Raw genomic sequence first — 12,718 nt, 5'->3', positions numbered from 1 at the left:
GTGAGAAAAATTACATCTTTATTTTCATTATCTCCTGCAAAAAGCCTTTCATGTACCCCTTAATGCTAGTACCTTCTCTTAGAGATTACTTTTAATTTATTCTGTATATATCTCTTTTATATATAGTTGTTTATGTGTTGTCTTCTCCATTAGATTGTAAGCTCTTTGGGGGCAGGGACTGTTTTCGTCTTTCTTTGTATCTGTCTGGAACATATTAGGTGCTTAATAAATGTTTGCTGACTTGCCGCAAGTAACCTCTAACTGAAATTGAGCATTTCTTCCAATTATTTAAAAACTTTATTGTGAGAAGGGGTTCATAGGTTTTACTAGAAGAGGTCCATGACTCAAAAAAAGTAAGAATCCCTGCTCTAGAGGGAGCCCAGCAACCTGTTGTTGGCATCAACTAGAAGAACATTGGACAGCTCTGAACCATCCACAAACTCAACAAATGTCAGAATCACTGAGCATTATTTTTTAGATTTGTTTTTTTTATTTTTACCATCTTCTAGATCCCAGGGTATTGCATTTATTGTGTAGGTGTTGTTTTGTAGAAACCAGAATACAGATAACCAGAAGAGCGATCACCAACTGCAAAGACATCTGCAGATGGAAAACTGTGTAACAACTCAACCTTGCTCATTCCTCCTATGATTCATCTACCAGAAGGCAGTCACACATGTCCATGTTTCGTGCTAGTACTATTCATCTGCTGGAAGCAAGAGTGGGGGGGAAGGTGAGAGGCTACATTTCTGATAGCTTTGTGCATGTTCATTCCTGTTCCTCTGCCCACCCCCACCTGTCCACCCAGGAAAATCCTAATGAATGATGGGCCATGTGTGCTCTGACATCCTGGCTACTGGTTGTCAGAACCTCATAAAAACAATTACTCAGGAGTTTTCTTGACCACACTTGCCACATGACATTCAGTTGATATGTGTATTTTGTAAAGTGGATGCCTGAGCCACAGATCACACGAAAAAAATTAGCCATCTTGCTGCAGCTTATACTGATGATAAAATATTGGGACCCTTAATTTAACTGCCAGGCTTCAGACCTCGTAGAAATCTTCCAGAATGAATATTGCACCAAACTCAAGCTTTGAGGACTGGAAAATAATGATAGAATGAATGATGGTGTAGTGTCTAAGCTATAAGAAGCAAATAGCCTGTACTATATTAATCAGAATGTCAAGGAAGACAGGGTGTGGTCAGTACATTGCTCTAGCTTAAAAGATGGCACTGTGGGCAAGAACAATGACTCCCCTTTGGTCTTGGGTGGCAATAATGTTAGACTTCATGGTGGACCTGTCACCCATCCATGAGCATGATTCTGTCTTTAAGGCCAGTGATATCCTGTTAGCCATCTTGCCACTGAGCCCTTAGGACTTCCAAGTCTCTCCATCTGCTTTCTTGTATGTGTTGTCACTCCTGTTTAAGAGTATGAGCTCTTGGGGTGGCTAGGTGGCGCAGTGAACAGAGCACTGGCCCTGGAGTCAGGAGGACCTGAGTTCAATCTGACCTCAGACACTTAACACTTACTAGCCATGTGACCTTGGGCAAGTCACTTAACCCCAATTGCCTACTAAAAAGCCAAAAAAAGAGTATGAGCTCTTTGAAGGCAATGACTGTCTCCATTTTTCTATTTGTATCCTCAGGAATTAGTATAATGATTGGTATATAATAAACTCTTAATAAAGGCTTTCTCACTTCATTCATTCAGTTCATTCACTCATTCATCCAAGAGAGATCATTTTATTTCCGCCACTGGACTTTTCAGTACTTTTAAGCCTAGTTGCCTGTGTCTCAGAGAGATTTTTCAGGCTGCATAGTTTCCCTTAACCTCCAACAAGGGCCCTTAGTTTATAGTGTTCTTCTGAACTTCACTATTCACTATTCTTAAGTAAAAGTTTACCTTTCTGTTGCTTATAGCCTTCAGTTTGATTGGAGGATTGAATCTGGAACAGTATCATAAGTGCTATTTTTTATATTATAAAAATCACCTTGTTTGCACGGCTTCCCATGGCAGAATTCTCCCATAAGAGCACAGTTGACTCATCTACCTAAAATACTTCTTTACACATGAACTGTGGTTCCCTCCCCTGGTTTTTCCCCGAATCCTTATTCCACACTGTGTTCCCTGATGATTCTACAACTATCTAAAGAGATGTAGACAGCTTCAACTGAATGCATGAAACCATTTAAGGGGCAAAAAGCCTCATATGACTCAGAACCAACCAATATCAAAACCCTGGAGAGAGCCTTTGCAAGTCAGGTCCCTAGCCTAGTTGGCTAAAGCATGAATGTGCCTTCCAAGAAGATAGTACATTAGTGATCTTGCAGCTAGCTAGTGAGGAGCATGGCATATTGATAAAGAGATACCAGCCTCTAACTGGATATATCTCATTTTCCACCAGTTTGTAAACCTACCTCAAACCAGATTTTTACCCACCAAATCCTTATTCCTTCACTCAATTTTTATGAACAAAAACTCTTGGTAAGGGAAATGTTAGACATTCTGAGGTAGTGTGATTAACTCCAATGCTTGTAGGATTGGGAAAGTTAATAGTCTGATGATAAAATATTGAGACCCTTAATTTAACTGCCAGGCTTCAGACCTTGTAGAAATCTTCCAGAATGAATATTGCACCAAACTCAAGCTTTGAAGATTGGAAAATAATGATAGAATGAATGATGGTGTGGTGTCTAAGCTATAAGGAAGCAAACAGCTGTACTATATTAATCAGAATGTCAAGGAAGACAGGGTGTGGTCAGTACATTGCTGTAGCTTAAAAGATGGTACTGTGGGCAAGAACAATGAAAATTGTCATCTTGGCAGTCTACACTTCCTTACTCAGTCCTTTCCTTCCTTTTCTGATCTTTTTCCAGTTCATTTCTTTGGCTATCTACTGTTGTCCTCATTCCCATGCTTTCTTTTTTGCTCCACTGGGACTGTTTATCATGAACCATGCTCCTGGCTCTGCCTTCCCTATGAACCAGATGAGGACATAATGTATGTACGACCCAGAAGGACTCCTAGATCACCCAAGAGTCCTGGATTACCTTTGGAAATCTACACTAGCATTCTAAAAGCATCCTGCACAGTGATAACTCATCTATACACCTCAAGACCAACAAAGCATTGTAGTAGAACTGAAAATCATAATAGGAGCCATCCAGTTGTACCCTCTCATTTTGCAGTGAACAAAGTGAAACCCCAGGGAGGTTCGGATCTGTGTCCCAGGTCACAGTGTACAGGGGAAAGACTGGAACCCAAGGCCTGTCCTTCTAGAATCACTCATAGTCCACTGAACCACACGGCCTCTTTTCTTAGAGCACCTCTAGGATACAGGCATTACTTTAGAGAGATGATATTAGAGGCCTAGAGGAGTTATGTAACTTCCCTACTGTGGCAGAGCACATGACTTGAACCCAGGCCCTCATGACTCAGGGTCCATATCATCACACCACTGTACCCGTATCATTATTTCAGTGAAGTCTCAATCTATTCTGAAAGTGAGAATCCTGCACAGTGTCCATCCAAGAGGCAACTATAATTTTGTATAGCGTTATTCATAATAGCAAGGATAATAACAATAGCTCACATTTGTATAGCACTTTCAAGGTTACTCAAAACTTTGTTCACACTTTCATAAATATTGTGATATTTTGGGTAGTAAGTAGTCATTTTCAAGAAGTAGGCAATATCCTGGTTTTGTTATTATGATATATAAATTTATATTGTTAAAAGTCTTTGAATTTGAATTGCAATTTAAAAGCAGTTTTTATGCTTTCTGGCATTATAGTATGTAGCTATACTATATAATACAACATGGGAATATAGGGTATATATATATGTAGGAATAATTACAACATAGGAAAGCTAATTCCTCTAGTAAATACAACTTTATGTGGGAAGTTAAATTGGTTTTACCATTAGGATAAAAATAATAGAAAAGACATAATCACACCTGGCTTATTGTGTCACATCTCTCCTATTCTGCAGATTTTTTTTTGTCTTTAGCTTCATTTCAGCTTTCTATTGCACACTAGCTTTTCACCTTAATGGGAGTAAGTAAAGTTATTTGGGACACACATTTTGAACCCTAATTTCATTCTCTCTTTTGTTTCCATCTGAAATGGAATCACGTCTGGAAATGAAGGAATTCCTTATATGCCAGAGTTAGAATTAACACACACACACACACACACACACGCACGCACACCCCATCATGCTTTCCTTTCTGATTGTGTTTTCTCTGTCCTGACCACATTCCCCTTCCTTTCGTATTCAGTTTTGAGTGGAAAAAAGATAAAGACCATTCAAGAGAAGGAAGGAGATGTTGGAAAGAACAGGGCAGAGAGGGACCTTGAAAATCAGGACATTTCTGTCGCCTTGCTCTGTCTCCCCCCAAAGCAAAATGGCTTGCATTACTCACAACCAAATGTGGTCAGAATATATCAGGGCAAATGCCGTAGCCATGAGAGGGAGAGGAAGAAAATACAACCAGGAACTGCTGAGAGAAGATAGAAAATTCAAAGGATCACTTTTAACAGCTCTTATTAATGAAAAAGAAAAAAGAAAACCCGGGTACAAACCTTTTCTTTTGCAATCTAGCGTTTGTATGGGGAACACATAAATGTGGCAAAGGGAGGAGTCAGCCTCGGGCTTGACGACCGCAGGTCTCCCCGATACTTGAGTCTTGGGGGCCAGTTGCTCTTTTTCATCTTCATTACATAACTGCTCAGATTTTATCTGCTTCAGCTTTTGGTTTTTCAGTTCTCGTGGGCTTTCGCACTTGGCATAGTTCCCCAGATTCCTGTTCCTTGGGATTTGCAACATTGATATCAGCGTGTCCATCTCACAAGTACAGTGCCAAGGATTGTCATAGAGACGCAGATAGCTTAGAAGAGGTGTATAAATGAATACCTCCTCTGTCAGTACCTTTAGCTGGTTGTGCTGAAGTAAGAGGGTGGTAAGTCTGTTTAAACCAAAGAAAGCTTCACTCTCAATTTTGGATATATCATTCTGCTGTAAATCCAGGCTTTTCAGTTTCTTAAACTTGGAAAACATATTATTCTTCAATATACGGATTCTATTTCTTGCTAGCAGCATGTGCAATAAATCCTCAGGCCAATCAGGCAGAGTATAAACTAGTTTTCTTTCTTGACAATCTAAGTATTTTTCGTGAAGATAAGTATATACGTCACATGGAAGGCCTGGGGCATAACGCTTCACAGTGCCAGAGGCCCTCCTGCCATTGTTTGCCCTTCCATTGTGAGCTTTGCTTCTTGAACTCCCCAAATTTGTCTTCCTAAATTCAGCTGTTTTACAAAAGAAGAGGAATATTATAATGGCAACCACTTGCATCCTGACATCCAGCTGGCCTTAATTACTTTGTGTGATAGATGAAACCGTGAAAGGATTCCTTTGAAATATGAGTTTGTGTAATATTAACTAATGCAGTTCAGAAACGATGATACAGCTGGAATGTGTTGAATTCCTGGGTTAGAAAAGAAGAAGAAGATTAGAAATTATAATGACTTTTTCAGGTTTCTATATGTGAAAAGGATGTTGTAAATGCAGTGTAATTTAGTCATCACATTTGTAATAGCACACGGAAATGGTAACTTTTTCCAAAAGGAGGTTCATAATGGAGGGCCCAGAGGATCACAGATACAGAGTTGAAAGGGATTTTAGAGATCATCTAGTCTAATCCCATCATTTTACAGATGGGGAAACTGAGGCTCAGTGAAGTAATATGACTTCCCCAATTCACCTAGATACTAAGTGGCAGACTCAGGATGTGAACCCAGGTCTGATGAATCTAATATTCCATTCTCTGCTATAGCACAGCACCTCCCTCCACTTTTTTTCTCCTTGTTCATTTTGCTTATTTTTAATATTTTGTCACATCATGTCAGGAGCACATTATTTGTCACCATATCTTCTTCATCTTTTGTATGCCTCACATTAAACACATAGCAGGTATTTCATGTATACTTGTTAATCTGACCACTCCTGAGTGTGGACACAATACATTTACCACTTTACTTTTTACTAGAACTGAGAATTTCCTGAATTATTTTGTTTTACTAATTATTTCATAATTGTCATATTCAGGAAAACATTTAATGAGAGTGTCATTTTTTCTCATGAATCATCCTTGAAGAGGTTAAATAACTTTTCCAGCTCTATTATAAGCAAAGGAGACAGATGGGGGGAATTATGCAGGGCTTGAGTTTGGCATGGGATGAGTGGTAGGACAAGAGGGTAAAGGATTTGAAAGTGGAAGACAGTGTAGAGTTAAATTTGTTAACCATAAAGTCAGATTTGAAAAGGAAAGCAAGGAAAGTACTGGAAGGTACTGAGGGACGGTTTGGCATTTTGTTGGAGGAACAACCTTTTGATTGATGATGACTGGGTACAGTTTAGCCATCAAACATTAAGCAAGAAGCCCTAAGGAGTTTCTAACCCTAAGTCAGTTTGCAGCTTCTGATAGAGTTTTTGCCCTTATTAAAGACTTTAGCAAGTCATGGTTAAAAAATAGACTTAAAGCTTTAAGTCATAAATTAGCCGGAACTATTATGTTTTTTGAAGAGCTTGGTGCCTCTGGTAAAGAATATCATTTTCTGGCACAAAGGCCAATTATAGCCCAGGCTCTGAGAAAAGATAGATCTTATTTATGGGAGAAAACTGCTTGGGAGTTTATCCTCAGTCTGAAGACTGGGTATCTTAACACCATCTTTTGAAAAAGAACTTTAGCAAAAGCCTCTGGACTTTCAGCTAAAAGAAAAAGATGGCAGAGCTTACTTCTCTTATTGGAAAGAAGTACTGCAGCTAAGGCTGGTAGCCAACTCTAGAAGCTAGAAGTGGAGAGAAACTTCACAATTGTGTGTTGAGTAGAATCACGCTGTTTGTCTTTTCATGTGTAGTCTTTAGGTGTGCTTTAGGTTTATAGGTGAAATATTTTATTATTGGTTTTCTTTCTGTGTTGTTTTTATTCAGTTATGTTTGACTCTTCGTGACCTCGTGGGCACGCCAGACCCTCTTATCCTTCACTATCTCTTGAAGTCTGTCCAAGTTCATGTTTGTTGTTTCCATGACACTATCTATCCGTCTCATTCTCTGCCATCCCTCTTTCCTTTTGCCTTCAACCTTTCCCCACCTCAGGGTCTTTTCCATTGAGTCCTGTCTTCCCATTATGTGGCCAAAATATTTAAGGTTCAGCTTCAGTATTTGTTCTTACTATGCTATTTCATGAAATAACTTTAATTTGAACTAATTGTGCCCTCTGAGTGACTAATAAAAATACACGTATCAATGGGGACCTGTGAACTATAGTTTTGAGTAATTGTAGACCCCATAGAGCAGCTTGAACTTGAAATAACTTGTTTTGGAGACCCACATGAAGACTGAGAGATACCCCCAAGGTGCTACCCTAAAATTAAATTAAATTAAAATTAAACATGTGCACTAAAATGTGAAAGTGTTTCTGAAATGGCTCATGCCATCAAATACATCTTAGTTATCAATTCCCTATTAGAAATTAGTTGAAAGCCAGGTGAGAGCAATATTTTTTTATGGAAGGAGGATACAGGCTAGCTAAGTAATCAGAATCAGAAGCTTTTTGGGTGGAAAAGATTTCCAGTCTGAAATAAAGGGATACTCAAAACAAAATTTGCCTCAAAAGTAGAATACAGATACATTTGTTCATATCAAAACAGATATCAATCAAAACATTTCCTTTATCTCACCGTTATTGTGGTTTTTTATTTAATCTAGAATTGTGAACAATAGGTGCCCTTAGGAAAAATATTTTGAAATAGTGGCCTTATTCATGTTTTATAATGGGGAAGTTGTTACAGACAGTTATCCTTTGCCTTTCCTGTGAAGGAACTTATTCTCAATTGTGAATTGTCTTTCTGGTAGGTGCTCTGTGCTGTGTAGGGCATTCTCTAAAAAGGTGGCTTAAATTTACAGTAGCTTTTCTTTTCTGGATGCAGAGAAAAGGAACTAATCACAAGACATTTCTTCAATGAAAGCATAACCTCATTTACCTCAGTGTCATCAAAGCTAAGGAACCAGTAAGAAAGCAGAAAAGGTCTCTGAATAAAGAAAATGTTACACAGTCCACACATTTAAATTTATGGACTTTGTATGCAGAATAGCCCCCACAGGCCCTCAGCCAGGCCTGATTTACAAATAAAGTTCAAATAAGTGAAATGATCTGATTTCCTATCCCACAGCCACCAGTCAAAAGGGGTTGTGAGGGAAGACGTTAATAATAACTATAAACATTTATTTAGTACTTTAAAGTGTACAAGGCACTGTCCTCAAACGCTCCTGGTATGTACAGGTGTTTTTATTCCCGTTTTATAGATGTGGAAACTAAAGCTCAAAGAAATTACTTGATTTACCCAGGAGTATATAGGTTTTAAATATATGACAGAAGTGCGCTGGAGTCAGCCCAAACCAGCTCTGATTGTTAAGTTCCCGCTGTTAGCATTCATATCTTGGAAATTATGAAATTACTGATTAGGGCTTGATATGTTGTCTTGTTGATTGTCTGGGCTTTGCTGTTGTTCAGTCATTCAGTCATGTTCAGCTTTTAGAGACCCCATGGACCATAGCATTACGGACCACAGCCAATACTGTCCATGGGGTTTTCATGGCAAAGATACTGGAGTAGTTTACCATTTCTCCCTCCAGCTCATTTTACAGATGGGGAAACTGAGACAAACAGGGTTAAGTGACTTGCCCAGGCTCACACAGCTAGCAGGTGTCTGAGACCAGATTTGAACTCAGGTCTTCCTGAGTCCTGGACTCGTGCTCTAGACTTAATAAAGTGTTAGTAATGAAAATTAAACTTAAAGTGTATCCTACTGTACTTTTTTTTTTCTGGAGAGAAATGATTGTTGAACATTTACCAGCCCACTCCTGTCCAGGAGTATTGGTTTTAGGATTTGAATTCACTGCTCTTTCCACCGTATTATGCAAGCTACTAATGGCAACATAATAACAGCAGTTGATCACAAGGGAGATAAGAAAACTATAAAAAGTAGGCATAAAATCTCAGAAGCCACAGTCGTCTGGAGCTGCTTAGTTCTGGGAAAGAACAGCCCCACTCAGTGACCCCATGGGTCACAGACCCTTGGGCACCTCAGAGTGACTGCAAAGAATCTTTGAATTCATATTGATGGGGTGCTTGGGCCCCAGACCTGAGATCATGTCTCTGGAATTGTCCCAGTTTCTCAGTAGGCTCCTATACTGTGAGAAAATTTCCCTTGTTGCAGAACACATTCTCTTATCAGAAAGGACAGAGGGGTGCCTTAAGGAATTTTGTTCCTGGCTGGCCCAAGAACTCTTCCTCCTGCCATATTCCCAAGGTCCATGCCTCTGACAGCTCCCTCAATGTCTGGTATACTCCCTACACTCTCTCATCCAAGGTTCCCAAAGACACCTGGACCCTTAGATTACCTAATTAGTATCCCTGGCATTCCTTTCCCATGTAAACCCCAGCACCATCCTCAGTCTCTTGCAGGTTCCCATAAGGACCCTTCCTCACTTTTGCTAAATTATTACAATAAACTTTTTGCCACTTGACTGAGAGAAGGCTTGAGTGTGTGAATTCATTCCAGGCAACGCCTTGGCATTGTTGGGGTCGCAGTGTGCCGAAACCTTGTCAATATATAAGTCCATTAAAAAAATACCACCTTTAGACTGAATTCTGGCTCATACGTATTACTATTTTTAGATATATGTAAGATGCTATTGTGATGAACAAAATACAAGTTAATTCGAATGTTACTGAATTCATAGCAGCACTTTTTTCTCATGTGTGTATATTTGTGTGTGTGTGTGTGTGTGTGTAGAGAGAGAGAGAAAAAGAGAGAATGAGAGAGAAAGGGACAGAGAGACAGACAGAGAGAAACTGCTATCATGTCTGAAATTTTTGATGTGAAGGGATTCTTCTATGTGAAAATGTTAGAAACCATTATTTTATAGGCTAGTCCAGTGATTTGTATTTTACATTTATTACCAAAGTCATCAAAAAAATTAAATTATATTTTAAGAGTTTAAATAATGAAAACCAGACTGTTGCAATGAATCCCACAGGATCTGTGTTTGAATTCTGACTCTGTCACATGCTTACCTATGGCACCTTAGGCCAGTCATTCACCTCTCCAGGCCTGAACTTTCTTGTCTATAAAATAAAGAAGTGGCACTAATTGATCTTTAATATCCTTTCTAGATTTAAATCTATGTTCAATATGCTATATTTTTAAAAACAGAGAAATGTATAATACATCTTAGAAAGATTTACAGTAGAGCCTGTTTCCTCACCTGTGAAATGAGAGAGTGGCACTAAAATTAGAGTATTCAGTGGTCTCTCCTGGTGATAACATTTTATAATTTCTGTATACCAGAATGAATAGATTTGAAAATTTACTCTAAGGAATAAGCTTTAATTATATTGAAAGCTTACTAATGTGTAACAGCTGATTCCCTGATAATAACAGAAGAGTAAGGTACATGTACAATAACAATTGTGAGTATATTTAAATAAAGATCACAGACTAAAATAATAAAACTGTTGAGTAGCTTAATTTTATCCTTTGTGCTGATTTCTTTACAGGTGAATAAAGCATGGATTTTTTTAAAAGAAGGAAATAGAAGTAAAAAGTGAGATTTAAATCTACTTCTATGACTATTATATTCTAGTCAGATCATCATAATAAATAAAATTTTGCCTTAATTGCTGGCTATTTTTATAAATTCATTATGCTGACACCAACTTTTCCCATATGTTTACTTTTGATTTTGTAATATCTGTGGTTTACTAGTGGTTCAGTCATTATCTATATGCAGACGATTTCCGGCTCTCTGTATTTAGCTGGTCTTTCTCTTGAGCTTGTCTCTCATTACCAACTGTCTAACTGAACAGTTCAAATTAGATGTCCCCTAGGCATCTCCACCTCAGCATATCCAAAACAGAGCTCATTCTCTTTAATTTTTAATCCTATTCTTCCTTTCTACTTTGTTATTTCTGTGAAGGCATCACTATTTTTCCTAGTCAGCCAATTTTGCAATCTCAAGGTTATCTTCAGTTTCTAACTCTCTCTCATCCCATATATCTAGTAGGTTGCCAAGTCATTGATTCTGTGTTTACCTCTTTCTCATCTGTCTCTTCCCTAATCACATGATCCTGACCTTTGTTGAGGTCATCATCACCTCTTGCCTGTATTGTTACAATAATATCCCTTCTGATCCACCCTCAAGGCAACTGCCAAATGGATATTCCCAAGGCCTGGGTTTGACCATGTCATTTTCTCACTCAGCAAGCTGCTGTGGCTCCCTGTCATCCCTAGGATAAACTAGAAAGTCCTCTATTTGCCATTTAAAAAAACTTTACAACTAGGCTCCAGCTTTCCTTTAGAGCCTTATTAATGATTGCTTTTTCTCAAAAGCTCTATGGTTCAACCAAACTGGTCATATTTGGCATTCTATCTCCCATCTCATTCCTTTGCATAGGTTCTCACTGCTACCTCTTAGATTTTCTAGTTTTCTTGAAAACTTAGTTCAAATAAATTCTCCTACATGGAGTCTCATCTCCTCAGTTTCTAGTACCTTCCCACCCCAAATTACTTAGTATTTTTATATTTCCTATATATAAGCTTCTTTTGAGGGCAAGGACTGTTTCATTTTTGTCTTTGATTCCTCACTGCTTAGTCATTTAATAAATGCTAGTTGATTAATTGTTTCATTTCCCTGGCTTTTTTCAAGATTCAACTCAATCTATTCACCAATTCCCTTAGCTTCTGGGGTCACTCTCTCTGAGGTTATGTTCCATCTACTCTTAACTACGCCTGTTTGTTCACGTGTCGTCCCCCTTACTAGACTGAGCACCTTGAGGATTGAGACTGTTTTTCCTTTGGTTTGTATCCCTAGCCCTTCACACAGTGCCTGGCATGTAGTAAGTGTTTAATAAATGCTTATTTACTCACATCCTTCCCGAGTACTTATTACAAATAATGAATAACTTAGACCCAGATTTTGACAAATGTAAACTACTATGTTATCAATTGTTTTTGCCAGTTAGGTAAGTATGATTCTTGTGTAACTGGGAGGATTAGCTAGTGAGGCCAGCTTTTATGAGAATGCACAGGGGCATAGCTCATATGAACTATGGGGCATATGCAATCATTTAGTTCACCTAACCACATGATGAAGAAACAGATTTTTGATTGACTGCTGAGAGGCGCTAACTGGTTAAAATAAGTTTCCTAGTATTTCCTGAATTCTGATGAGAGACATATCCAGCTTCTGAATGGGGAGAGGCCTCAAGGCCTTCCTCACCCAGGGCTGACATGAGGACCATGAATACAGATTTTTGTTTTTTTCTTTGCATTTGTTTTCCCATCTTTTAGGTGAAAATATACTGGAGACAACTATGACCTACTGGGTGCTGAGAGTTCAGAATGGTGAGACATCAGATGCCTAGGAGGTATAGTCTATCCTAGATTTTGTGGCAAGCCTAGATAGTGAGGGGTGAAGTTTTTAGCAACCTGTTTGACCTAGCATTGATTGAAAGGTAGCCAAGGGGGAGCCACAGCAGTTCATCAATTGGCCATACCACATTTGCAAGTGAACTTGCAAGTGAACTTAGAGCAAATACCTTGTAGCAACCACTTTAAGTTGGAGTCCACTCTCCCCAGGG

General features: G+C 38.7%; 2 protein-coding genes across 2 annotated transcripts in view; one reads left to right on the top strand and one right to left on the bottom strand.

Annotated features, from left to right (window-relative positions):
• LOC138175720 (F-box and leucine-rich repeat protein 13-like) overlaps window positions 1–12,718 on the top strand; it is a 207,515-nt gene that overhangs the window by 38,545 nt on the left and 156,252 nt on the right. The gene's annotated exons all lie outside the window — the stretch shown is intronic.
• LOC138175895 (leucine-rich repeat-containing protein 17) overlaps window positions 1–12,718 on the bottom strand; it is a 57,248-nt gene that overhangs the window by 27,339 nt on the left and 17,191 nt on the right. Inside the window, exon 2 of the mRNA XM_069106546.1 lies at window positions 4,596–5,500. Within this exon, the coding sequence (XP_068962647.1) occupies window positions 4,596–5,367 (772 nt within the window). The 5' untranslated portion in view covers window positions 5,368–5,500. The remainder of the gene's footprint in view (window positions 1–4,595; window positions 5,501–12,718) is intronic.

The sequence above is a fragment of the Petaurus breviceps genome, unplaced genomic scaffold, assembly GCF_028583685.1.
Source record: "Petaurus breviceps papuanus isolate PSGF00001 unplaced genomic scaffold, PetGlider_PUasm1.0 79, whole genome shotgun sequence".
Taxonomy (NCBI): Eukaryota; Metazoa; Chordata; class Mammalia; order Diprotodontia; family Petauridae; genus Petaurus; species Petaurus breviceps.
Note: the sequence above shows the minus strand (reverse complement) of the source record. Positions and strands in the feature narration are given on the sequence as shown.